General features: G+C 42.7%; 6 protein-coding genes across 12 annotated transcripts; 5 read left to right on the top strand and 1 right to left on the bottom strand.

Annotated features, from left to right (window-relative positions):
• Positions 1-109: 109 nt before the first annotated feature.
• On the top strand, positions 110-1,531 carry LOC119033229 (dual specificity protein phosphatase 13-like). 3 transcript variants are annotated; one of them, XM_037123057.1, is made up of 4 exons: positions 110-481; positions 706-920; positions 1,009-1,252; positions 1,390-1,531. In XM_037123057.1, exons 1-3 carry the CDS (start codon positions 252-254, stop codon positions 1,218-1,220), a joined length of 657 nt encoding a protein of 218 aa, XP_036978952.1. In that variant the 5' UTR covers positions 110-251; the 3' UTR covers positions 1,221-1,252; positions 1,390-1,531. The 3 variants fall into 3 exon arrangements, with proteins under 3 accessions (XP_036978952.1, XP_036978953.1, XP_036978954.1); XM_037123058.1 differs by having other exon boundaries at positions 214-481; positions 1,386-1,522; XM_037123059.1 differs by lacking the exon at positions 1,390-1,531 and having other exon boundaries at positions 214-481; positions 1,125-1,252.
• On the top strand, positions 1,391-2,784 carry zgc:153981 (dual specificity protein phosphatase family protein). The gene is made up of 3 exons (XM_037123061.1): positions 1,391-1,769; positions 1,931-2,148; positions 2,250-2,784. The coding sequence occupies exons 1-3, from the start codon at positions 1,645-1,647 to the stop codon at positions 2,459-2,461; spliced, it is 555 nt and encodes a 184-aa protein (XP_036978956.1). The 5' UTR covers positions 1,391-1,644; the 3' UTR covers positions 2,462-2,784.
• Positions 2,785-4,134: 1,350 nt separating this feature from the next.
• On the top strand, positions 4,135-9,503 carry LOC119033939 (dual specificity phosphatase DUPD1-like). The gene is made up of 8 exons (XM_037124561.1): positions 4,135-4,184; positions 5,318-5,443; positions 5,539-5,777; positions 5,854-6,073; positions 6,160-6,279; positions 6,365-6,582; positions 6,719-7,752; positions 9,069-9,503. The coding sequence occupies exons 2-7, from the start codon at positions 5,319-5,321 to the stop codon at positions 6,946-6,948; spliced, it is 1,152 nt and encodes a 383-aa protein (XP_036980456.1). The 5' UTR covers positions 4,135-4,184; position 5,318; the 3' UTR covers positions 6,949-7,752; positions 9,069-9,503.
• On the top strand, positions 7,615-10,561 carry LOC119033941 (dual specificity phosphatase DUPD1). 2 transcript variants are annotated; one of them, XM_037124566.1, is made up of 4 exons: positions 7,615-7,752; positions 9,315-9,502; positions 9,578-9,801; positions 10,066-10,559. In XM_037124566.1, the coding sequence occupies exons 2-4, from the start codon at positions 9,324-9,326 to the stop codon at positions 10,287-10,289; spliced, it is 627 nt and encodes a 208-aa protein (XP_036980461.1). In that variant the 5' UTR covers positions 7,615-7,752; positions 9,315-9,323; the 3' UTR covers positions 10,290-10,559. The 2 variants fall into 2 exon arrangements, with proteins under 2 accessions (XP_036980461.1, XP_036980459.1); XM_037124564.1 differs by lacking the exon at positions 7,615-7,752 and having other exon boundaries at positions 9,264-9,502; positions 10,066-10,561.
• Positions 10,562-10,937: 376 nt separating this feature from the next.
• adka (adenosine kinase a) lies at positions 10,938-19,169 on the bottom strand. Of its 2 annotated transcripts, none has more exons than XM_037124562.1 (11): positions 18,947-19,169; positions 16,617-16,691; positions 15,265-15,318; positions 13,495-13,573; positions 13,216-13,388; positions 13,011-13,119; positions 12,619-12,789; positions 12,485-12,520; positions 12,294-12,408; positions 12,119-12,205; positions 10,938-12,015 (listed from the first exon to the last, which is right to left on the bottom strand). In XM_037124562.1, the coding sequence occupies exons 1-11, from the start codon at positions 19,036-19,038 to the stop codon at positions 11,891-11,893; spliced, it is 1,116 nt and encodes a 371-aa protein (XP_036980457.1). In that variant the 5' UTR covers positions 19,039-19,169; the 3' UTR covers positions 10,938-11,890. The 2 variants fall into 2 exon arrangements, with proteins under 2 accessions (XP_036980457.1, XP_036980458.1); XM_037124563.1 differs by lacking the exon at positions 18,947-19,169 and adding an exon at positions 17,937-18,023.
• Positions 19,170-20,451: 1,282 nt separating this feature from the next.
• ap3m1 (adaptor related protein complex 3 subunit mu 1) lies at positions 20,452-25,657 on the top strand. Of its 3 annotated transcripts, none has more exons than XM_037124070.1 (9): positions 20,452-20,709; positions 21,062-21,391; positions 22,305-22,476; positions 22,610-22,747; positions 22,865-22,950; positions 23,053-23,186; positions 23,560-23,767; positions 24,236-24,380; positions 24,596-25,657. In XM_037124070.1, the coding sequence occupies exons 2-9, from the start codon at positions 21,119-21,121 to the stop codon at positions 24,694-24,696; spliced, it is 1,257 nt and encodes a 418-aa protein (XP_036979965.1). In that variant the 5' UTR covers positions 20,452-20,709; positions 21,062-21,118; the 3' UTR covers positions 24,697-25,657. The 3 variants fall into 3 exon arrangements, with proteins under 3 accessions (XP_036979965.1, XP_036979964.1, XP_036979966.1); XM_037124069.1 differs by having other exon boundaries at positions 20,453-20,709; positions 21,114-21,391; XM_037124071.1 differs by lacking the exon at positions 20,452-20,709 and adding an exon at positions 20,748-20,934 and having other exon boundaries at positions 21,114-21,391.
• Positions 25,658-26,630: the final 973 nt, after the last annotated feature.

The raw sequence follows: 26,630 nt of genomic DNA, 5'->3' as shown, positions 1-26,630 counted from the left end.
AAAAGGGGGAACTTTCCTTTTTTGGTATGGACTATTTCATTAGAAGGGGGGGAAAGCACAAGATGTGGTTTCCAGTCAAGTGATATCAAAGTAAAGAGAGAGTGGAGAGTCTGGCTGAGAGTGTTTGCCAAACTGCACCACCTGTTTTTGACTGTCAAGGTCTCAGTGATGCAACAACCACGGCGAAGGCTACAGACAGCGGTGTGATTTAGAAGGAAAGACCAGTGCCGTTTGAACCCTCTAACTTAGAAATGATGGACAGAAAATCAGTCTCAGGTGCTGAATCGGAGGCGAGATGTGACTCTGAGCGGGAAAATGTCAGCAACACAGACCCAGAAGACGGGGGAAAGTGTGCGACAGAGGATTCAAGCAGGACATGGAGGACCCCGTCTCTCCAGGAGCTGGAGGAGGTTTTACATTCAGCTCCACGCTCCTGTCGCCATGGAGACGAGGTGTGGCCGAACCTGTATCTAGGAGACATGTGAGTGTCTAGTGTCTGATGTAAGTTTACATGTTTGTTTTTTTTGAGTCGTTGCATCAAAGGATAAGTTCAACGGCGCAGCGCTGTTTTGCTGTGAAGCTCCAAAAAATGTTATTTGGAATATGAAACTTCACTCCTCTTTCAGTCGGCTTGGTGGTGAGAAGATTACGAGCGAATTTAATTCTTTTTGGGTGAGCTCATCCTTTAATGAAATTTCGTGACAGGTTTATGTCTCATGACAAGCTCGGGCTCTGGCAGCTGGGCGTCACTCACGTCCTGAACGCGGCGCATGGGAAACTGTGCTGTAAGGGCAGCGACGATTTTTATGGAACCACAGTGAAATACTACGGAGTCCCAGCCAACGACCTGCCAACGTTTGACCTCTCACCTTTCTTCCACCCTGCCGCTGAGTTCATTCACCAGGCCCTGACATCGGGAGGTACTTTTAGAGATGCCACACATGTCGTCAGAGGTGGCTCTACATGTTTAAACTTCTTTTATATTCTTTATATCTTTATGATTTCCAGGTAAGGTGTTTGTTCACTGTGCTGTGGGTGTGAGTCGCTCTGCTGCGCTGGTCCTGGCCTTCCTGATGATTTGCCACCACCTCAGTCTTCTGTCCTCTGTGCGCTGTGTGCAACAGAAACGCTGGATTTTCCCAAACAGAGGCTTCTTGCGACAGCTTATCGCCCTGGACCGAAGACTGCGGGAGGAAGGGTTGATTGAGGAGGCAAAATGAACAACATGCATCCGTAGCGCTGTCTTCCCTTAGTGAGTAGACGTCCCCATTTACACCATGCAGCACTGTCTCCATTTGTACCATTTACTGTATGTATACACTAATGGACTGTGCTCATCCCCCCTCTCCCCTCGTCCTCTCCTGATGTGACCTCGGTGGTGAAAGACAGACAGTCCCTTTGGCATCAGGGAACAGAGCGATCAATGCAACAGCCACGTTGTATAACTGCATCCAGTCAGAGAGAGCTCACCGAACACAGGGAGCTAATTTTGGAGGCAGGCGGCATTCAAGCGGCCACCTGCTCGTGTCTCTCACTGAGCTGCTGCAGACTGTGGCGGTGAAGAGACAGTGGACGCAGACAGCAGCAGCAGCAGCAGCAGCAGTGTTGGGGTCTGCTGGAGGAGCAGCTCTGTGTCTGGGGAGAATGTCAGGGAGCAGCCAGCGACAGGACCTGGTGCTCATTAAAGAGCTTGAGCTCATCTTGGATTCCAGCTCCCTTGAGCTCACACCAGTGGATGAAGTCTGGCCCAACCTGTACATAGGAAATGTGTGAGTGTCTTGTGTGTGGAGAGTCCCTTGCATGAGCCCCGCAAGAGTGAAATTGATCGGTTTTGGCAGCCTGTTTAAAATGCATGGTAATATTCCATGGCACTGTTTCATATACTTCCTTTTTATTCCCTGTGATTGTTTTTGTTTTGTGTGATTTCCAGGGCCGTAGCACAGAACAGAAAGACATTACATAAGCTTGGAATCACTCATGTCCTGAACGCAGCGCACTCCAAGCAGGGCAGCATCGGCGACCAGAGCTTTTATGGGAACACCTGCGTTTACTTTGGGATCCCAGCAGAGGATTCGGACCACTTTGATCTCAGTCAGTACTTCAAAGCAGCAGCTGACTTCATACATAAAGGCCTGAAGAGCAAAGATGGTACAGTACATTATTAGTACACCATGTGACGCCCTCTGTCCCATCAAAAAGTATACAGTTGTGTTCATTTTCTCTATTTCCTTTCAAATCCCGCCCTACAGGTAAGGTGCTGGTGCACTGCATCATGGGTGTAAGTCGATCGGCCACTCTGGTGCTGGCCTACTTGATGCTGCGGCAGCGTCTCTCCCTGAGAGATGCTCTGAAGGGCGTTGTCCAAAAACGAGCCATTTACCCCAACCGGAATTTCCTGTCTCTCCTCCTGAAGCTGGATGAACGGCTGGCGCTCAGACGGAGGTTCTGTCCTCTTCTCTGATGTCCCTCGCTCTCGTTTATCACCTCCATCATCACATTATTCACCTCTCTCTCTCTATTCTCCACTCTGATCAGTATGGGAAATATCTGTAAATAAGGATTTGCTATCAGAATGTGTATGGTGTAGTAAGAGGCGTGATCCCTGAGGCCGTCTAGCTTTTAACTTCTGGGAACAGCAGCGATGTCCACATGTATTGAAATGTTGTAAATATCAAAGTCCAGTGTTGTTTTTCTCTGCAGTTTGTTTTTCATATTCAAACTGTATTCAAATGTTTCCTGCCAGTGTCCACAAGCTTTGTAAATACATTTTTTTATGACTCCTTTCATCGAAGATATTTTATTTGACTATTTTGACTGGATGGATGACATTGCGTAAGGGATAGGTTGACCCAAAAAATGCAAATCCAGCCCTTATCGACTCACCCCCACGTCGATTTAGAGTCAGGTGAAGTTTAGTACTCTTCAAAACATTTCCTGAGCTTCACAGTAAAACGGTCTTGCAGCATTTGCCTCAAAAACTGGGGCAGAGGGGGACTTGTTTTAAAATGTAAAAAAAACAAAGAGAAAATGAAATGGCTCCATACAGCTTGTCCAGACGCCCAGAGATCCCAAATGGATGTGAAAAGGCGTTATAGACACCCTCAACACATGGTCGAGCTCGTGTAGCTACTGTAGATGTGTTAACGGTTTTGATTTGGCAGCTGCAGTGAAGATTTCAGCTCAAAAACAGATGATATCATTTTCAAAACAATTCTGGAGACTTGGGTTTTGCCCGACAAGCCATCGAGCCATTTTTGGGTAACTGATCCTTTTAATATTATTGTTATTCTCTCTTCCGAGTTTGTTTATTGCTTCGGCAGAATCATATTGCATTGGGGAAGACTTTCTTATCTGAAAGAAAACACATTACACTATTATGATTTAACCAAGATTGAACTATTCCAGAGAGCAAAGTATTGATATAGTACAGTTTGATAAGGTGAGTAACCTCAAATGTATCATTAAAATGCACTATTATTACATTAGTCATCTAGTAGCTTATTACGTACGTCATTATACATTGATGATAAAGAAATTCAGAAGATATATACTGCATATAAAAGATGATGAAGACAAAATGATCACATTTGTTGGGCTAGATCAGGGATTTCTTTCGTGCCATGTCGACTGTCACTCTTGTACGTAACAGTAGTCTGTAGGAGTGAAAACAGACCGTCTGCTTTTCTTCCAACAGCATGCTGTGAGCACAACCTACATGTGTGATTTATGAAAGATAATTCACAACAAATGGCGCCGAGGTTAGCGCGTCACTGGTGAGTGTTATTCACAGCCCGGTCATATTTCTTAAAGGAGCAGACCAGCTGGTGTTACTCAGCTGCTGGGTAGCAACACGGGGACACACACAACACAGTGGTGTGTTATGTAACAGCCTGCGCTCATGGAAACTAAGCGAGCGAGCTAATGTTAAAGTTCACAGCACAATGCCACATTGTTGTTCAAAAGAAAAATTGGCAACTCTGCCATGCAACCAACATGAATTAAAGAATTATGTTTTTAAAGTGCCTGAACCGATAAATACATTCCGCAGGGCGATTTGTCACTGATGAGTGTTTGATTACGGAGTTATAAAAGGAAACGGGCCACAGTTATATGTGGCTGTGAGTGTTTGTGGAGAAATAAGAACAAGCACAGTAGGAGAAGAGTTTGCACCGCCTCAAAGCGAGGTAAGTCTGCATGAGTCAGAGAGGAAACCGGTTTGTTTTGGCATATTTTTCCAGGTTTGTTTGCTCAGCCTGTCTTCACCAGTGAAGATGATGATGTGTAACTTTCTAAAAAGGTCACTGAGAGAAGTTTACATTGTAAAGAAAACTTTAATATTACTTAACGTCGACAGAGCATACCTCAAACAAGATGAACGGATAATATATGCATTTTGTTGGTGCATGGTGGAATGTCGTCAAGCACATTTACTGAAGTACTGCACTGATTTCAGGTACTTACTGCAGCTAGCCAATTGGCTCAGACCGCCGTGCAGCTAGTGGTTCAGACTGACAACTGAGAATTAAAAACTTGGTTTCTACATAGCTAGCACATGAACTTTGGACTGGGATGGGTAATATGTAGTCATTATAATGTCAAAACTGTTATTTATTTGCCTGTGAATAGTCTGAGTTCATTTTTTTATGGTTAACATTGAAATTTTGCATACTGCACCTTTAAATATTTCACAGATGTTACTTACACATAGGCCTTATGAAATCTAAATGTAACTACCCACTGCAGAAATGACTATTTAACTGATCAAATTGGGGCTGGACAGAAAATTAAATAGCAACTCCTTTGATAATGGTTCATTTTTCCTGTAAAAACATTTTATGGTTACAGCTTCTCAAATTTGATTTTTTGTTGCTTTTGCATTTACACAAGGGGGCTTATGTGGTTTGGGAAATAAATTCAAACTCATAATTCTAATATATTAATGAGGTAATAATACAAACTCAAACATTTTTATTTTCTCTATAACTGAATAAACAAGCTGTTCTCAGAGGAAATAATGTCCCCTGGACACTGTTTTAAGCTAGAAAGGTGGTGGGGTCCGCCAAATATGAACACACAGTTGTTTGTTTAGGTCATACGAGGTTCAGGATGATCAACATTTCCTCAGCTTAATTTTAATCTAGTTTCAATGTTTTTTTTTAAAGTTTGTATTATGGGTTGGCCCAAACATAAAAATGGGAAAATGTCCCTTTGGGCTCTGACTAATTGCAATTGCATTGTGTGTGTGTGTGTGTGTGTGTGTGTGTGTGTGTGTGTGTGTGTGTGTGTGTGTGTGTGTGTGTGTGTGTGTGTGTGTCAGTATGTCTCTCAGGGATCCACCATATGAACCTCCATCTGTCTCGGAGCTGCAGGACTTCCTGCTGGCCGACCGACGACCCACTGGACACGTCAATCAAGTCTGGCCTAACCTTTACATCGGCAACGAGTAGGGTTCACACACACACACCAACACACACTCACGCGCACATCTGTATAAACATCCTTCACCCCTACAGACGTGACTGTGTGGTCGGGTTTCAGGGTGGCTGCTCGTGACAAGGGCACTCTCCACAGTCTGGGCATAACTCACATTGTGAATGCTGCTCATGGCTCATCGCCCAACGCCGGCCTCTTCCTCTGCGTCAACACCGGCCCACGTTTCTACAGAGACATGGAGGTGGATTATTATGGGGTGGAGGCTGACGATGCAGTAGATTTCATTCTTAGTCCTTTCTTTTACCCCACCGCACGGTACATCAGAGCTGCACTGGCCATGGGAGGCAAGTCGGTCACACTTACATGTCACGTTTTGCCACATATCCGGTGTTCAAGTTGACAGCAAATGTTCCTCCGCAGGACGGGTGTTCGTCCACTGCCTGATGGGTGTGAGCCGCTCTGCCACTCTGGTGCTGGCCTTCCTGATGATTGTGGAGGGCCTGAGGCTGCAGGAGGCGGTGGCTGCTGTCAGGCCGCACAGAGACATCTGTCCGAACCCAGGCTTCCTGCAGCAGCTCCGAGGCCTCGACATGAGCCTGGAGAGGGAGAGGCGGAGGCGACGACAGGCCCAGGCGACACTGTAAAGACACGCACAGACACACGCACACACAGAGAGCCAGAAACGTCACCACACGCACGCAGACACACACATCTTTATCGCTACAGAGGTCACTCAGAGGAGGAGGGCACACCATCTCTGACAGAGCTCAGGCAAATTCTGTGGACAAACAGGAAGCCGGTGGCACCTGTCGACCAGGTCTGGCCCAACCTCTACATCGGAGATGAGTGAGTAGAAAAATCAGATTGTAATGCTGTTAAAAATATATATGAATGAATCAGCTTGCATGTGTGTGTGTGTGTGTGTGTGCAGGTCTGTGGCGAGAAATAAGACCACACTCTCGTCTCTGGGCGTGACTCACGTGCTGAATGCTGCAGCAGGTCGGCACCGGATCAACACAGGTCAGCAGTTCTACAGTGACCTTAAAGTGGACTACCACAGCGTTGAAGCTGCAGACCATCCGGAGTTTGACCTCCGACCTTTCTTTAAATCTGCTGCACAGTTCGTGGACAGCGCTCTGAAGAGAAATGGTGAGTTTGCAAAGATTAATGGTAATAAAGAGATTTTCACAAGTGGCTGCATGTCACTGCTGAAGAATTATACATACTCTTCCTCCTTTACTCTGCTCAAGTGTGTAATAAATACACTAATCCATCTTTCCTCCAGGGAAGGTGTTAGTCCACTGTGCCATGGGTGTCAGTCGCTCCGGAGCCCTGGTTCTTGCATACCTGATGATCTGCCACGGCCTGTCGTTGGCAGAGGCCATCATCGCCGTGCGTCTGAACCGAGACATCGGACCCAACTCTGGGTTTCTGGAGCAGCTCAGACAGCTGGAGCTGAGCCTCAGTCAGCAGAGGAGACAGGTCACAGAGGAGGGCCACACTGACGCATCGTGACCACGAATACATGACCTGTCACCTTTGTCAGGCACCTGTTTTATTTGAATCCACGTTTTCTGTAAAAACAATGAAATCTGATGGACTGAAAAGTCATGTGTGTGTTCTCTGTTACAAGTAAAGCTCAGATGATGATCTCCGCCCCGACAACAATCAGTATGCAACAACTGAATGCTTTAAGTTTTATGTCTCCAGAAATAACTCTCTGCACTGACAAATGTTCCACACCTGTCCAGACATTACCGACACTCTCATAATGACAATAACTGCCACATGCCACTCCTGTGAAACTTCTATTTGTCTTTTCTCACGATTTAGTGCGATTCTCCACCATACAGGCGAAGGGAAAGTAATCACTGTCACATTAGAGGACTCAGATCACATTAGGAAGGATTTTAGAAAGCATGTGTGTTGCGTGTGGCTGCGAGTGCCTGAGTGTGTGAGTGTGTGTGTGTGTGTGTGTGACGTTGTCGAGGGCAGGTGTTGTTGCCGGATGGCCTAAAAATATCGTCTTAAACACAGAGCCCGAGAGAGCAGTTACCATTCCAGATCTGTCTTTCCGTCTTAATGCTTAAGGTCTGTTTGCCTGTCTCTCTCTCTCTCTTTCACACAAACACACACACACACACACACACACACACACACACACACACACACACACACACACACACACACACACACACACACACACACACACACACACACACACAGGCCACACATGTCCCCTGAGGAAAAGTTGAGGTGCTGCTCTGTGATCTTGCTCAAGAACGGATATAAATCTTTAAACACAAGGAAGAGAAAGAGGTGAGTATTTTTTTTTTTTTTTTTTTTACCATTGAGCTTTCTTATCACTTTATTCTAACATTCAACCTGTAGAATAGAGCAAGACATCAGTATAATCATCCTGGGACACAGGACTGTTTGACTCCAAACCACTCAGTCTGAGGAGGATGCATTAAGAGCTCGGTATAGAAAGGAGCACTAAAGTACAGCCAAGACAACAGGTATAGACTGAAACTGAGACTGTGGATGTGCACGTGATGGTTCATGATCACTCCAGTTAGAAACTGAGTTTCATGAATATCAAAATAAAGGAAATGATTCATTTAAAAAAAAAAAAAAAAGTTAAACAGATTTGCTAATAAATGTAATACAGGTTTTCAAGAAGCACTTGAAAGGTATCTTTCTGAGATGTTTGTGACGTGCTTTCTCAACTGGTTCCCTCTTTCACATGTAATCTATGTTGCAACCTAGAAAAATAAAACAAGTATAAGTTCTGGAGACAAAATAAATGAAGCATCTACATATTCATTTCATATCATCTAGTATTCAGTATTTCTGTTTATTATTCTGCCATAGTTCATTGTTAATACTGACAGAAAGTATGATGGTAGCTGAGCGACAATTCGTCATACATCAGTCCTCACTGTGCGTGTGCTTTTTGTCGACATATATTTATGGTTGCCAAAGAGAAGTCCTTCAACTCTAAGAGTTAGCTGAGTTATTAGTATTTCATATCAATCCTTATGTGACACTTTTGGGGTGACAAAACTATACTGATAAGACATGGCAGTTAACAAGAACTCTCGCTTATGCCTCTGTCACTTAAACCTGTCCGTTGTGGTGACGCCTGCCGCGGAGTGCCTGAATTACGTCAAACAGCTGATGATGAGTGAGGTTCGCCCCCAGAAAACCCAAAGAACCACATAAGTGACTACTGCATGAGGTCACTGAATTTAAATGTATAGAATGTGCCACACCAAATTAACTCTTTTTAAGAGAAGTCATTCTAATTTTATTGTAAATTCAAGTAACGTATCTAAGAACAATTTAGTTTAAGCTGACACAGGCCTACAGTATTGTTTATTTTAAAGTTATGGATTGATCTCTCAATAGATTAATCAACTTACTATTTTTCAAATCAATTTGCTCGCTGGATCCTCCTTATCTCTGTCATACAGGGTGGCATACTGTAGTATAGTCAATTTTTATGAACATTTTTGCAATCGACTAACTTGGTGTTTCTTCCCTTGATTAATTCATTGATTGCTTTATGTATAAAATGTCAGAAAATAATCATAAAGGCCCTTTTGTGATTTCTATCTTATGTTGACTCAAAGGACCAAGAATTCACTTTGAAGAGACTGACATTTTTGTAGGATTTTTGTTTAAGAACACCTCAAACAGTTAAACAATTGTAGAAAAAGTTACTAGTTCAATTTCTGCTGACTAATCTACTACTTTACTTACCGTTGCCACTCTAGGACTGTATATCTAATAAACCTGGTGTTCATATCACATCTGCAGATATTCTTTTTTGGTTTGTGATGAAGTTCAGGGCTGTGTGTGTGTATTCTCTGCGGCAGAGGAGAGCCATGTCCTCCGCTGTGGTGAAGTCCAGAAGCAGGAACCCGTACACAGCGGTGCGGGTCGACCCAGACAGTGATTACATCACACCGGGAACGTTAGACCTGGAGCAGCTGTTCTGGGCTGGTAACGGGGCTCAGTACGCACATGTCAACCAGGTCTGGCCCAGTCTCTACATCGGGGATGAGTGAGTACATGCACACAGAGAGTACAAGTGTCAGAGCCCATGGTGGCAGCTGCATGTTGAATCTGTGTGTTGCAGGAAAACAGCTCTGGAGTGTCCTGGCCTGAGGGATCTGGGCATTACACATGTCCTTAACGCAGCAGAGGGAAAGTTTAATAATGTGCTGACTGGCGCCGATTACTACTGTGACATGGACATCCAGTACTTTGGTGTGGAGGCCGATGACAAACCCACCTTCAACATCTCCCAGTACTTCTGCCCAGCAACACAGTTCATTCACGACGCCCTCAGTCACCCACAGAGTAAGTAAAAATGGGTTGGCATAAAGCTCAAGGTCCAAATCTCAAAACTGTTTGCCGCCCCCCCCAAGTAAATCTATTCCATTTTGCATTAAGAGACAGACATGTAGAGCTTTTGATGTCATTTCCTACAGTACATGGTTGGCTAATGTGATATTCTACAGTACATTGTTGGCTATGTTTCGGCTAAATACACAGTATTCTGCTGTAAAATAGTATACACTAATTTACTGTAAATAACAGCGATTTTTCTTCCCTGTCTCCCAGACAAGGTGCTGGTGCACTGTGTGATGGGTCGGAGCAGGTCTGCAACTCTGGTCTTGGCATATCTGATGATGCAACACAGCTTATCAGTGGTGGACGCTATTGAGCATGTGCGACAGCGCCGCTGCATCCTGCCCAATCATGGATTCCTGAAACAGCTCAGAGCCCTGGACATCACATTACAGGAGGAGAGGCTCAGGCAAAAAAGAGAGATCCAAGACCAATAATACAAAATGAAAGATAATATGCCTGTTTACTACTTCAGTTTTCCCTCTTCAATCTGAGGTAACCAAAAATGTTCCATGTGTTTCCCTAACTATTGTATCTTTAAATTGTGTTTTTCAAACAGTCATTCAAATAAAGTTTATATGTTAAACTGAAGAAACCGGCATCCCACAAGCTTAATATTTGTGTGAAATCATGCAGGACAACGGAGTTACTGTTCAGCAGTGGTAGAGGAAGTATTCAGATCATTTACTAAAGGAAAAGTAGTATCATCACTCTGCAAAATACTAATTATAATGCAAATACTGGCACAAAAAAGTCCTGCAATTAAAAAGGTACCAAAGGGAAAGTATATAAGTATAATGCGTTAACGTAAAAATACTCAATGCCAAAAAAACGACCGCTGTGACAATTCTGAGATGGAGCTCATTTTGAAAAACGAACGCTCTACCAACTGAGCTACTGTGTCACCCCTGCTATTTTATTCTTTATACAATGATCAGCTGTTTCATTTTTAAAGATGTATGATCAAGCAAAGCAAACGGTCCTGGAGTTAGGTCACATATTCTATGGTACTGCAAGAGATCAATATACACCCAGAAAGAACACTGACACAAATTCAGGTAAATAAATTAACGATGGAGAAAATATCAGATCAAATGCTCCTGTATTTGTCAGACAGAGAACACTCAATGATAATGAAATCTTTTCAACAACATCAGCTACCTTACATACATTTGAGAGGTGCAGTGTGTCTATTTTCATCCACACAAGCCACTAGTCCCAACAATGGCTTGCAATTTTCTCTGCACATATAAATTGCAGCTTTGCAACAATTACAGAAAAGGAAAAAAAAGGCACTGGTTATAGGAAAAACTTACCTCCTAAAAAGAAAGGGAGGCCAACTCAAACTTCCACAAGAGTGATGTTGATGGTTCTTTTTCTAGAGTTGACATTGAACATTTAACACAGGACACAGTGCCGCTGACTTTGACACATTTAAAAAACTGTGCGCTTAAAAGAAAAACATTTAGTTTTTCATAACTGGCCTGTCAAAATCAGGAAAGGAATAATTAATCTTTAAAAAACAAAACAAATCCATGCTGCACATTTCAATGTAGTAACTTCCCTTGACAGTCATGTTTAATTTAATCCTATTTGTGTATAATGAGTCTTCCATTGTGGAATCAACCTTTTGTGTTTTATTCTGTCTCCAAAGAGATGAAACCCACAACATATCGACACAAGCGTTCACAGCAGAGTCCTATAAGCCATCATTTAGAAAGTTTCCCATGAAATATATTCCATTTAGATCCTTAAGTTAACTCCAAATGATCACATCCCACTGTGTTATCATGATTCGTTTTTGGACATTGATGGAGAGGCAAATCTTCCCATGGCTCTTGGCTGCATGGTCCTCTAGTGGCCCCAAGTGGAGAGAACTGAGACAGGCACACATCAGGAGGCACCCAACTAAATACTGGTAAGTGTAAGTGATTGAAATGGACGGATGGCTCATTTAAAAAAGAAATTCAAAAATGGTGTTATTTGTAGAAAATCGTGTATGAGGTTGCAGGATGAGGGAAAAGCTGTCCGAGAATCCTCACTTGAAGTCGGGTTTTTCTGGGAAGGTGCAACCTGCTCGTCTGATGATGACGTTGGCTGCATAGTGGGCTGCCTTCACGCACTGATTCAGTGGTTTCTCCTGGACCAGTCCAGACAGGAAACCTGAAGCACAGAGGAACAACTTGAACAAGAATGCACGGAAAACAAAGGACAGACAACACAAAACTTGGAAACCTATCAAATGAAAAACACTGGAAAATCTTACCTCCTACAAAGGCGTCACCTGCACCGTTCGTGTCAACAATGTCCTTGGGGTCGGTCTTCAGTACGGGGAATGTCTCAACCTTGTCATCTGTACAGACACAGTAAGAAAATTGTGACATCTATCGCACATCTCTAATATGGGACAAAAAAAAAAAGAAAACATTAGAAAATCTTACGCAGGGCCATAGTAGTTTCATCTTTCCCCTGGGTCAGAACTACAATCCTCGGTCTCTTAGTGTTGACTTTTGGTAAAGCCTGGGCTTTCTTGGCAATTTCCTTAATGTCTGTGGTCTATGGACACAATACATATTAATACAATATTTGATTATGCAAAAAAACCAAAAAAAATCATCATCAGTCCACTCACATCAAAGTCCTGCTCTTTAGCAAAAGCAGCAGCCTCCTGGGGAACAACAAAGAAAAAGAGCGAGTGTTGGTGGACACAAAGCACTGCATACACACATGCTTATCTACAGAACGCAGAGTCAATGTCTGACTTACTGTCTCATTGCCGAACAGTATGTCGACGTAGGGCATAACCTGCATAAGGTTATCCTTGAAGAACTGGCAGATGAAGGGTGCAGAGAGGTTCAGGCAAAACAGCTTGTTATTTTCAGATGCATGCTTCGCCACTTTCAGGATGGACTCCAAGGAGACAGTCAGGAAGAAACCCTGGAAGCAAGCAGTGACATTGGGTCACGACAGATCTGCTTTTTATATCTTGATGGGCTCTAATTAAATCACAGGAAGAAGGGTTTTGGACAGAGTCTGCACTAGCATGCCTGGCAATCCTCCTGTGGGTCATCTGGTGGTTTCCAACAGGTACAAAGGGAGTAAAGGTACATGAGTTGACTTGAATATTGGAAGTAAATGGCACAACAACTACTACTTACAGCAATGTAGTAGACTTTAGCTTTTTCCACCAGTTCCCAGTTTTCTTCCAGGTCTAGATGCTTATCCTTCTTATAACAGTTAGCCGCAGCTAAATTAGCAACCAGCGACCTGGGAAGAGAAAGCAAAAAAAAAAAAAAAGATGAAAGGTGAAAGACAGATGAGATTTAAATGTGTCAACATATGCTTATTATCATAATTACCCACCTGTTATCTCCGGTGATGCAAGCAGCACATGTGCCTGTAGGCTCTTCGTCTTGCTCGTAGTAGTGGGCATCGATGTGGGCCTCCTCAGCCTTCTGCTTCAGGATCTCCCCAAACTTGTCTTTGCCAATGCAGCCAAAGAACGTGCCCACATTGTGGGGTTCTTGGATCATCCACTACAGACAGTGACAGCTAGTCTGGTCAGTTGAGGCCAAGGTTTTCACAGAGCATTTATGCGGTGACAGAGCAGGAAGTGGGTGAGTTGGTGTAGACATGACTGACCTGAGCAAGCTTTATGGAGTTCTGTGTGGCTCCTCCAGCATGGTACTCAACTTTGAACTTCTTCACTATCTCCTCAAATCTACACACACACACACACACACACACACACACACACACACACACACACACACACACACACACACACACACACACACACACACACACACACACACACACACACACACACACACACACACACGAAGTGTCAATTATGGCTGGGATTATTAAAGGAAAAGTTCCATGTATGTTTTCTTGCCATGAATTAGATGAGAATAAAGTCTGAAGCTACATACAGTAGCCAATAGTTCAGCTAACAGTGGCAGACAGCTAGTCTTGCTCTATCCAAATTAAACAAATTAGATAAAACATGTTAACCAGTGAACTTTAGACATGTTAGTAGTCGGATGTTTTGTTGGAATAACAAACTTTGTGCTAAGCTAAGTGCTTGCTGGCTGCATCTTCATATTTAATGGACAGATTTGAGATCGATACCAATTTGCAAAAAAAATGCACATTTCTAAAAATGTTGGGCTGAAGTCTTTTACCTCTATCTTTTTTAGCTTAGCAGACACTGACACGTTTAAATCGTTCCTCACATATAAAAAGTAAACAGTATAAAATACTGTATTGGTTGCATGATACTGCACAGTTCATAGTTTATTGTGTCCACCCATGTGGCATGCATGGCGACAAATGTGGCTTGACAGCAACTAACTGTAATCTCTGCTGAAGGCATATTTCCTTCAGGAAGAATATGAAGACATGCACAATTGATCACTGAATATACTATTCGATCCATCACGCCTGTTATGTAACACAATGACAGAAGCAGCGCTTATATGTTCCACTTAAAGCTAAAGCATCTGTGATTTGCTGTTACGCGGTCTAAATATAGCAGTCGTATCAACCTACACAGACATGTTAGTGTGGTTTATCTGAGTGTTAGAGACAGAGTGTTCATTGGAAAGCATAACAGGCCGCCTGCTGTTAAAGGTCCTGAGACGGAGCCAGAGGTTACACAGGGGGAGACATCTGGGAGATGGTTACGGTCTGTTCGGGGGAAATCTCCAACATTTTAGCACTTTACCCCTGAGCACTAAAACAGGAAAGACCAGAGTGGCTTAAATCATGTGGGAACAGGTTAAACGTGTGTATGTGCTCCTTCATACTATATATACCAGGTGAACAACAAAAGCTTACAATCAAACCAGCCACTACGCATTGAGCTTTGCAAAACATTATCAACTCTAAAGCTGAGAATCTAGAGTAATATGTAATTCATATATCAATAAATTATGTCCAACTATTCATTAATCCTAAAAAACTAAATATAGTGCAATATTTTATATAAGAACAAGCACTGCCTGTGTAAAATAGATTTACTAGAGGTCTACTACGTCATCATATACATAAGTGAGAGTCAGAACACATCAGTTCAATCCAGTCACACACGACTTTCTTATCTCCTGCTGTTAAATGTTTGCTTTCTGGCTCCTGTCTCAGAGGGACTGGGAGGTGAAATGTCCTGGTTTGCTATTGGCTGAGACTGCTTCTGTGCTGGATTAGCTGCTCTGCCATTGGCCATCTATAAAGGAACGGTGAGGTCAAACGTGGTGATTTCTGGTGTACTCCTGTTTTGACTGGCTGACTCCAGAACAGAGAGGACTTAACTTGGGAAAAATTCATGTTCTCCCAGTACAAACTAGAAATACTGTTAGCTCTACCGCATGTTAGATTTTACAGAAGTGTTGCAATGTTGGAGATACGAACAGTGCTTTGTGTTTGTCCTCAGCCAGGATCTGGTCGTTGGGTTTCAGGGTGTACCTGCAAATAATTAAAAAGGAGAAAAAAAGATGGGATTAGTTTTACCAACTCATTGGAAACAACAGCAAACTCTGCCGTTTTATTACATACACAAACCACAAATTTGTGTTGGAATGAACACACAATAAGGATCTGGATCATGTTTATGGATATACATTGAAGACACAGGTATGGAGCTGCCAACTGGGCTGTTCACTCTTATGAAAACTGTGATTAATGAAATCAGTCAAAGGCAGAGACTCTGCAAAAGTGCTTCTGTACACTGCTTACCACCGACTATGTCCAATTCAATATGTTGGTCAATAGTGTGACACAGAGTGTAGTTTCCTCGAAAGGCAAAGGGAGGCAGGGGATTAAGGTGCAGTTTTTCTTAACTCCATGTGAGATCGAATTAGGACTGCAGTTGGTTGGTTCAGCTTTAATCCTTGAGTTTATGCAAGGGGGTTAGAGAGTGGACTGTGAGCTGGAGCCCTTTGCCCTGGTCAACTCAGGGTGATGGATTTCGTATAGACAAGAAAACTGAGGAGGTTTCTGCTGAGGGCTCAAATTACTTCAAAGATTTCAAAGAAGAGGTACATAGGTAAATACGGATGGGTGTGTTTGCAGGAGCCCTATGGCTTTAACGTCAACCAAAGGGTAATTGTTGAGTCATACATTTAAGGCTTTGCTGACATTATCGACTGACATTGTTAAATGATCATGCCTAATTTGAAAATGATGACAAAGCAGGGAGTGGTACTGGCCATTTGTTTAACTCAGCTAGATCAGACCAGTAAGTACAACCTCACTGTAATGTAATAAAGCAGAACATCTGATAGACACACAGCTCTGCTCTGCTCTCTTGTCTCATTATCTTGTATATCAATTGATCAAATTACATCACAAAACCTTTTTCTCTTCTGGTCAGCCTCTTATTGCGATGACCTGTCAGACACCAAATGTGTTCATCTCATTTGATGTGACTCTGACCGTGCTTTATGGAGATTTAACAGCAGCAAAAAGATGGACACAAAACACATGCATTCAACGGTTTTCTCTCCCTGTATAATTCTAGGATCATTTAACAATGCAGCAAGGTGTGCACTGCACTGCACGTGTTTCGTGCAGAGTCACTTGTGAAACTACTGGAGGGAGTCATTTATACCCATTTTGAGGTATTTTTTTTTTTAAAAAGTAAAAAAAAAAAAAAAAAAAAAAAAAAAGAAAAGAAAAAAATAACACTACCTAAAATAAAATCACTGATGGCAGCAAATTCTTGAGGTGACAAGAATTGTATTCCACAGTGGCTCGGGCCTTACTTGTCCAAGAAGTCTTTGTCCACTACAGCTGAGATGTCCAGTAGCGGGTTTCCCATCCCAAAGAGTGAATTAGGGCTGAAACACAAAGAATGAGAGTAAATATAAAATCGACTAAAGGGCTTGGCTTTAACATGACATAACCTTCTCTACCTTTGTGTAACTCCTGTTTGCCTTTACTCTCTGAAACCTCTCGGAATAGTGAGATCAGTTATAGCTTTAGGGGAGTTCCTTGCTTCAGTAAAAGAACAGAAAGCCCTCCTTTCAGCGCAGCATATAACAGCTTATTTCAAGGGCTTAAAAAAAAAATCATATTTGCTCATTGGGCTTTCTTTCCCAACTGTTGTGAATTATTTTGCAAATCCCACACATTTGTTTTCATGTGACTTTAATCACATGATATAAAAGCTCCAATTAACACAGAACAAAAGCAGAAATAGCCCATGTCTATACTTTGGATACATGTATAACTCGTTAGAACATTAGAAATTAATATGAATATGGTCAGCAGCGAAGACCCAGTCAGTCATACATGTAACCATGTTATGACACTCACACATGAGACACTCAGAACAGCAGTAGGCTGTGTGTCTTTGTGCTGTCTGTTTTTCCTGAGGCAGATAACTGAGCACATGGCTCGAATATCTTTGCAAATCACAGTCTTGTGATGCAAAAGAACATGAACAAAACAGCACAGCAACAGAAAAATGAGACAGTGACTTGGCATCTGTGCACTTCGTGTCAATGCATAACAATCCCACTGGAACCGGTCTTACACATCAGTAACCAATTAGACCGTGTGTTAGTCTGTGCGCTTTGCTTTTCTGTAAGCAAACGCTGTAAGAGACTGTGACAGCATATAAATAACACGTGTATCGTCTTCAGTCTTGCATTCTGGTCCCTGATTTCACCATAATCTTGTCAGTGTGACTGGGAAAACCCCAGATGGAGGCAGTCTCTGATCACAGCCCCAGACAGATGCCACCTCCACATGAACATGTGCTCGCATATTTTCCCCATCAGGCCTTGCTTTCTGTGCTCGCCTGAGGGCAAAATTCAATAAAGCAAGATGAAGCAACACGGAAGAAGGGCTTTTCAAAAAGCAAAGACCAGGGAGACCTCGTTACCCTGTAGATATGGGTTGCTGTAGCCTCAAAAACCAAACAGATGCCACACCCTTACTATCATTACCTACAGCACAAACATCTGCCAATATGCAGACAGATGATTACTGGGCTTGTGCCTCCAATTATCTCCAATTATCTTAAACCAGAAGCCATACTTGCCTTCAGATTAATCATCTATATGTCAACGTGGTCTTACCTTGCAGAAAACATGGTGTCCCTCTCTCTGTGTACCAACTAGATACTGACAGACCTGTTGAGTAACCTCAAACCCGGCTCAGAAAGAGCTAAGCATTTAAAAAAACTTGACAATTCCAGCCCAGCGAGAGGGCAGATCGATTTTCCCCTGCAACCAGGCTCCTCCCACTCGGGGCTGACCGACTGGAGGCATGTGGAGGAGGAAGATCCAGGACACCGTCTCTGTCTGCTGATTGGCTCGTCTAGCCTCCATCCACTCACTCCTCTGAAGCTATATTACAGCGTGAGTAGCATGCTGATGATGATAGCAGCAACACTCCGTGATCAGACAACAACTGGGTTCAGATAAGTTGAATGAGAAGAGAAGTCCTGGAGGGATGCATTAAACGCATATTCGTGAGGCGGAAAAAAAGCATGAAAAGGCAACATATTCACGACCATGTGACTGCATCACAGGTCACCGTTTTGGGATACAGGACGGTCAAGCTTTCTTGCAGCGGAGCAATCCTCAGCACTGAACAAACCTTGCACAAATCCGTACCAAGCATTTCTTTCTACAGCTTTTAAACATGCAGGGGCAGGTGGCGGTCACGCTGGATTTAAGATTAGATACTGGCACACCCACCGAGAAGCAAGCACGCTGCGGTCATTTGAATGCAGCTGCGTCTCAGCGCTCCTGACCCCGCTGAAGCTGACCAACACTACGAGGTGTTAGCTAACCGTTGACTAACGTGTTGAACGGTAACCACATCAGAGGACTTTACACCGGTCGTTTATGACAGCGACCTCCTCTCCCCACCGTGTTGGCTCAAACACACATTGAATGGTATCAACAAACACGTTTTAAAGCTCAACTCTTCGTGCACACATTCATATAGCTTTCAGGTTTAAAACTCTCAACACGACTTGCGCACATTATAGCATTCAACTACTAACAACTTAGAGAAGGACAGCGTCTCCCCGCTGCGCCTAGGAGTACTTAGTTAGCTTTGTTCATTAGCTCACGGTCACCTCAGTTTGGCAGGAGTCTTTTTGGTCGGAGACTCTTTCTTCTCCTCCTCTGAAAGTTTCTGTTTCTTTGCTTTTGGTTCTTCTGAAGCCATGGCTGACTACACACGTTGCAGCAACCACCTTAACCGGTAAGAAAACGCGGTCGCGCGGCTAAGGGTAAATGAGGATGCTTGCTCCCCTGAGAAGTGCCTCGCAGGCGGGCAGTGCCTCCCGCATGCAGTGTGACGTCGTTAAAGATCTCCACCAATCCAAAGCCTTACGTTTGGGGTCCTGCTGGAAACGTGGCCACCCACTTTTCAAGCAAACCCACAGAGAGTTAAAGCTGCACTGATCAATGTATTTACTTTAAAACAGGGTCACATTACTATCAACTACAAACGTAAACAGGCAGAGGTCTACTATTATTAGGATACAGGTTGGACCATTATTGCCCAAAATACAGAGAAAATTGAATTAATAGTAATATTTAACAATACAATTTTAATGAAAAAAAAAAAGATTCTACATAATATAGAGTCTCCAAATATTTGTCTCCCTTCAAAAATGCCGATACACCATATAGCAGTGAGACAAAGTTAGTAACCGGACAATGGATATAGTGGCAGCAACAGTATGGGAGTCAAATATTTTCCTTAGGCATTGGTGGAAATCAAGCCAGCGCTAAATATACACGTTGGACATGCTGTACATATTGTCTTTGTTCTGCTTATATGAGCCCATGTGGCACATCTCTCTGTGAGATCTCAGTTTAAGATGCTCAGTGCAATACTCTAACAAACACTGTACAGGAAAATATTTATAAGGTATTATGAAAAAAGGTTATTTTTAACAAGTGTGTTGCTTTTTCCCATTAAGGTTGAAATATACCACTTGCTCACCTCAGTCTACAATATGGTTAGTGTGGCTGATCATGAAAGTATGACCCCATTTTGCATTTTTACACAGGGTAAACATTTAGCATATGGTTTCTGTTACAGCTCTGCCAAAGTAAGTGAAATGTGTGCTATTCTGCTTCTGAAAAGATTTCTGAGCATTTATCTTTTGCATTGAAAATACTACACTATGCAAATGCTAATGGGCTAAAAAGAAGCCACATATTAAATAAAACAAAATTGAAATTGAACACTGTATTTAAACATCACACTGTCTGAAGAAGAGTAAATCATCAAGAAAATGATATATTTCTAAGGCTTGAGTTATTTTTATTAAGTGCATTTACTATTTGTAAGTATTGATACCCCCTAGGTTATTCTGTTGTCTTCCTTTTGTTGTTTTTGGATTTGAATTTGGTTCAGAATTTTTCCTCTTTTTCAAATTATAGTTTTTGTTAAAAAAAACAAACAAAAAAAAACATGCTCAACATAAAGTACAAGGAAATACAAAGGTACTGTTCCCATAATAGACATATAAATGCCTACTACACAAGCGCCTGACAGGCTATACTCAGGGCATCACTATCCCACAGAGTCACACACAGCGCTGTGGGTTAGGTGCCTGTAAATGTTGCCTAATTAAAAAGTCCGAAACTTTTCTCGCCAAGTATCAGCCAGGTTTACAGTAGAGTTGCTTGACATTTAAACCGCCTACAGCACATTTAAGTACCTAACCAGAGGTACTCAGGACTTATTCTTTCAGCTCGTCGGTACTTATTCGGGACTTCGTTGTGTTTACGTGTGCATAGATCTGCAGGCGCCTCTTCAGCAGACAATTCTGCCATATTGGCACCAGATAATATTCTTGGCACAATCAACTGGAGTCAGCAGGTAAAACTTTGAACAATCTGTGAAACTTTCAGTGTATCTTCTGTTTAAAGCTCTGATGTCGCTGCCACTCTTCTCTCTTTTCTTGAGTTTATTTGATTTTTAGCATCAAAATGGTAGATGGTAGAAAAGATGTCCGAAGTTGCCAGTTACAGATTGTTAGCCAGCTGGTTGAGTTACCTGTGTTTGGAGTTAGTTTGACAGATTGACAGTAGGCAGATGTTGACAGTAAGTGCTTCTGCTTTGCATTTCCATTACTTGTTTTCATTTTGGGCACAATCGGATAATTGATAATGAGTTAAGCTTCGGCTGTAAATTCTGCTGACTTCACCCTCCCCAACTATCTCGTATCTAGTAACAGAGCATTACTAAGTACAACAACAACAACAACCACCTCATTGTTGCAGCTGAGATGATCCACAGTCTGTTCCTGGTTAATCACACGGGGGACATCTTCCTGGAGAAGCACTGGAAGAGTGTCATCGGCAGGAGTGTGTGTGATTACTTTTTCGAGGCGAGGGAGAAGGCAGTGGAGCCGGAGAATGTGCCCCCAGTCCTGCAGACCCCACACCACTATCTCATCTCCATATACAGGGACAAGCTCTTCTTCCTGTCTGTCATCCAGACTGAAGTTCCGCCACTGTTTGTCATTGAGTTCCTGCACAGAGTGGCAGACACCATTCAGGTGGGATTACATTTGCATTCAGAGAAGAGATATCAGAATATGTAATGTTCAAACTTAGTGCGCCTCATAAGCAGGTGGGCCTGGATTGCATTTCACGTCAGACATCAAAATGCATCTCAAGTTATCAGTAAATTGTAGCTGTTACTCAAAAACTTTTTCTCCGAGTTAGACATGGCCGGGCTCTCCCAGCCTGTCTTCAGTATATCTTGATCTGAGTAGCACTGAGTAGCTGAAGGCTGTCTACCACGATTTAACAATGCTGTGTACTTCCTCATCACCCAAGATGCATTTGTGTGTCAAGTGTGAACAGCGTGGCTGTGAAGGTGATAACTATTTCCCTGCATGTTTTGTGTGCGTAGTGTGTTTAGCTGAAAAAGAGGCAAAATTGACCGCCTTAAAAAATTAGAAAAGTAAATATAAGTACCGCAAAAATGCTCGAATATTGAGCTTTTGTGATTGTACATTATGTCCTTCTGCTGGAGGGCCATGTGCAGAGGAAATGGAGGTGCTACTTGCAACCACAGCATGTTAGAGAGGAACTGCAGATGGTTTGATTGAGCATTGTGCAAGTAACCAAACACCCAGAAGAGTGAATAAAAGGTGCTCTTGTATAAATATTAAGAATGCATTCAGTCTTCAACAGTATATCCATACATCAATAATAAAGTTGTGTACAATACCTGGATAATGTAATTACTGTGGCAGGCCTACCTTTTAGTATAACAGTAATTCTCGTATACTCACAGCAAAAACAATGCACCATCATGTTTAGTATAATGTACATATTGGAACAAATCGCCAAAGTGGAACAAACTGAGGATGTAATGCAACAAACTTTTTTTCTTGCATATGTCGGTCTTTTTCTATATTTGCTTTAGCATAAAACTTTTTTTTGTTTTTTTTTTATCGACAGGACTACTTTGGAGAGTGTTCAGAAGGTGTAATCAAGGACAACGTGGTGACCGTGTACGAGCTGCTGGAGGAGATGCTGGACAACGGCTTCCCACTCGCGACAGAGTCCAACGTCCTCAAAGAGATGATCAGGCCTCCCACCATCCTGCGATCGGTTGTCAACACGCTCACAGGTAAAACGGAGGTCACCCTGACTCTGGTGTTAAAGCTCACTCTGAACGGTGCCCCCGGATCGCTGAAGCAAATAAAGTCTGTCATGTTTGTGTGTACGTTGATGTTTTCGTATTTGTTTTGTGTGTTTTCCAGGAGCTAGTAATGTCGGAGACACATTGCCGACAGGTCAATTGTCCAATGTCCCGTGGAGGCGGGCGGGTGTCAAATACACCAACAATGAGGCCTATTTTGATGTGATCGAGGAAATTGATGCCATTCTTGACAAATCAGGTACATACCACCTTTACTTTGATAGATATAGTAGTATGGTATTACTGAATTCTATAAGTTGATCTGGAGACTCTGCATCACATCTGTGTCCCATCGGCATCAACCTTTCTTATTCAGGTACGACAGTATTCGCAGAGATCCAGGGTGTAGTTGAAGCCTGTGTGAGGCTCACCGGGATGCCCGACCTGACTCTCTCCTTCATGGTGGGTTCAATTTCCTCTTAGCGTCATGTTTTATTTCTGCCTGCGTGTCTTTTTGAGTTTTAAAAATTCACTCGCCATGGTCGTTGTTGTTTTTGACGGCAGAATCCTCGTCTCCTCGACGACGTGAGTTTCCACCCGTGCGTGCGGTTCAAGCGCTGGGAGTCGGAGCGCGTCCTCTCTTTCATCCCGCCTGACGGAAACTTCACACTCATGAACTATCATGTCAGCTCTCAAAAGTAAGCACTGACGCAGCTGCATGTCTTATTTGTGATAAATACAACAGCGTAGTCTTCACACCATGGCCGATCCCTCTTCTCTGTGAGGCCTGCACAGGAATGTTTGTAACATTTTTAACAGTCTGTTCAGTTTACATTTGAACAGCACATCAGCTGATGTGACTGCCGGATGAAATCGCTGACAACCTCAAGCAACAATAAAGTCTTTGTCCTGTTATTTTCTTGTTTCAGTGTGGAGCGGTGGTTCGAAATTCTGCTTTAATTTCCACATTAAGGACTCACAATCCACACTTGTAAATACAAGTTGCCTGCTGTCTTCCAGTTAATTATGCATGTCATCCTGGTCATCAATTCTGCACATTTCCCTCCTCAGTCTCGTGGCCATCCCAGTGTATGTGAAGCAGAGCATCAGTTTCTTTGAGACGGGACCATGCGGTCGCCTGGACATCACGATCGGGCCCAAGCAGACCATGGGGAAGACCGTGGAGGCCTTGATGGTCACTATCCACATGCCTAAAGCTGTGCTCAGTGCCAACCTCACAGCCACACAGGGAACATACACCTACGACCTCGCTACCAAGGTAACAGCTGACCTGCTCGGTAATAAAGTAGGTCTGCGTCAAAGGACGAGATCACCCAGAAATGAAGATGTCACCTTGTCGTTATCTACTGATCTTCTAATCCACTATCCTCACTCAGATATAGTGTTTCGCAAAACAGTGCTGCACCGTTGTTCACCTTAACAACTGAAGTAGATGGAGACTTGTTTTAAAACGGCTGAAAAAAATAATAAAACGGCTCCTTACAGCTCATCCGGCATAATCCAAGTCTCCAAAAGCCCTGAGATCCCAAATAGTTATAATAGAAAATAAGTTATAATAGGTTTTGCTGTGTACATCCAGAAATGTTTTGTGGACTACAACTGACAAAATGTTCAATTTTGGGTGAATTCATCCTTTAAATAAGAGTTCAAAAAGCCACTCTTATATGTTTTTAGTGTGTATTTTGTTTTATCATCCTCACTGGGAGCATGTCTTGTGCTGTGGCAGGTGTTGGTTTGGGACATTGGGAAACTGAACCCCCAGAAGCTTCCTAATTTGAAGGGCAGTCTGACGACGCAGGCAGGAACCCCCAAACCTGAAGATAACCCCTCACTCAATATTGACTTGAAGATACAGCAGCTTGCCATATCAGGTAACACTCGCGACATGACCTCGTAATCTTGTAGCCGAGCAGAGGTTGAAAGTCCAGGAATGTAACTAGCCGGTCTTCTCGGCTCTTCTTTCTTTCTTCTCTTGTTTTTGAGGACATTAGTGGTTATGCCAGTGCTAACACAGTGTTTATTGCGATGGTGTTCAGTTGATGTATTTTTAGTCTCTGATCACTGCGCCTCTTTGCCCTCTCCACAGGTCTGAAGGTGAGTCGTCTGGACATGTACGGAGAGAAGTACAAGCCCTTTAAAGGGGTCAAATATTTAACTAAAGCCGGGAAATTCCAAGTGCGAACCTGAGTGATGGTGAGCAACAATCCAGTGTGCCAAATACGGGGGGGTGTGCAAGGTCACCGCCCCTCTGAGTCAGCTCTCCAATAAGTCTTAGATGTCCTCAGTGTAATAACAGATGAATGATTTTGCATTCTAACAGGTATTTATTATGTGTTTTGGCATTACATGTATGCGATTGGATGGTATGTTGTGACCTGCAAAGGGAAGCCTTAATAATCAATGTGACCTTGTTGAAGTGCTGTTAGACTGTGCGCACCATTCCTCTTTCTTTTTGTACTTTATCCGAAATATTTCGAACATGTGTTTGTTTCTTTACGTCTAACACTTTCTGAGTGTTGCCTAAGGGGAATAATTTGGTTTGAAAAGGGACACTCGCAGCTCACCGCCTCGCTCCTCACTACTCCTGCACACCTGTACAATCCTACTTGCATGATGCCTGAGAGTAAGCAGCCATGCCTTTTGAAAAAAACCTTTTTACATAGTTTATGGTAGCAACTTTTGTACTAGATATATATCTATATGTGTATTTTTTGAAAAATCTGATGTCGTATCTACTTTTTGAGTAGCTGCAGTGTGTCTTAAAGCACAGTATTTAGTGCACGAAATGTTTGCACACATTCACTCTATAATGTGGCCTTGTGAAGGTAGTGTAATGTGCTTTGTATAGCTCATTACAGCACAAACTGCATCTTGAGGAGGCCTTTAAAATACATCTAAGGTACACTCTTCAACTAAGGGAGGGTGTACTACTCTCTGCGAGGCCGACATACAAGCGATTCAGTGTTGGGAACAGTTGGTTGAAAAGCACTCAGAAAACTACACGATCCTCACGTAATCTTGAATGCGTCGTCTTTATTCAGCACAGGACTTGCACAATCAATCATCCACGTGGAATACACAACTTAAAGCTCTCGTATGAAGTTGGATCTGCATTTCAGTGTGTAAGCTTATAAAAGCTTTAAAATGATGCGTTCATGTGTGCTTTTTTTTTTTTTTTTTTAAAAACCATGCTCCCACCACTTCGGAACACGCTGAAATATCTCATCAGCAACTGGACTGCAATTAAAACTTGTGCAGCCATGGTGCTCAGAGGATTCATTATTCTGACCATGATTATCCCCTGACTTCAAATCTAGCTATTCAAGTGAAAAGTCCTCACAACTATTGGATGGATAACAAAGACATCTGGTACAACAATGTAACTAATTTTAATGATCAAACACCAGCAGCAGGTCAGAATTCAAATGTTTCCAGTAGTAGTGGTCCAGTGGATAGTTTACTAGTGACATTCTCACCATCCTTAGCTTTACTGTGCATTTCTTCTTTAATCTTTAAAGTTGCAATATGTAAGATTAAGTTGTAAGTTTAAAACAACTAAAAATAACTAAAATGATCAACAAAATGTGATGTAAATAACAGTTTTGACATTTTATTATTATTATTATTATTATTATTATATAGTTAAAAGGACATGATGGCTACGCATTCTCTTAAACAGCTAAAGTAGCCACATGGCCCCACGGTGCCAGAACTGCTGTGGACAATTTTGAATGCTTGAATACAACAAATCGACCCTTTTTTTCCTGAAAAACACACTCATTCCGTTGAATGAAGAGGCCGACTCCCGTCATCATTATAGTCTTTTATTCTTCCAAGGCACAGCAGATGTGTTGGCAGGGCTCGAAGCTATCAGAATACATTCAGGGTGTGAATGAACACGTCAAGTACACACAGAAGTACACCCTGTGGGTCTCAGTGAGGGGTCAGTGACTGCTACATGCTCGGTGGGCCCAAACAAAGATGAAAATGTGGTGAAACATTCTGTGCCGCTGTTTAAAGCTCTGTCCCCGTCCCATCGTGTGGACGGCTCATACAGTTTACATAGAAACTCTCCATTTAACAGTTAAACATCTCTAGCCACTGTAAAAACCACGGAGGAA

The sequence above is a fragment of the Acanthopagrus latus genome, chromosome 15 (genome assembly GCF_904848185.1).
Source record: "Acanthopagrus latus isolate v.2019 chromosome 15, fAcaLat1.1, whole genome shotgun sequence".
NCBI classification, from domain to species: Eukaryota; Metazoa; Chordata; class Actinopteri; order Spariformes; family Sparidae; genus Acanthopagrus; species Acanthopagrus latus.
Note: the sequence above shows the minus strand (reverse complement) of the source record. Positions and strands in the feature narration are given on the sequence as shown.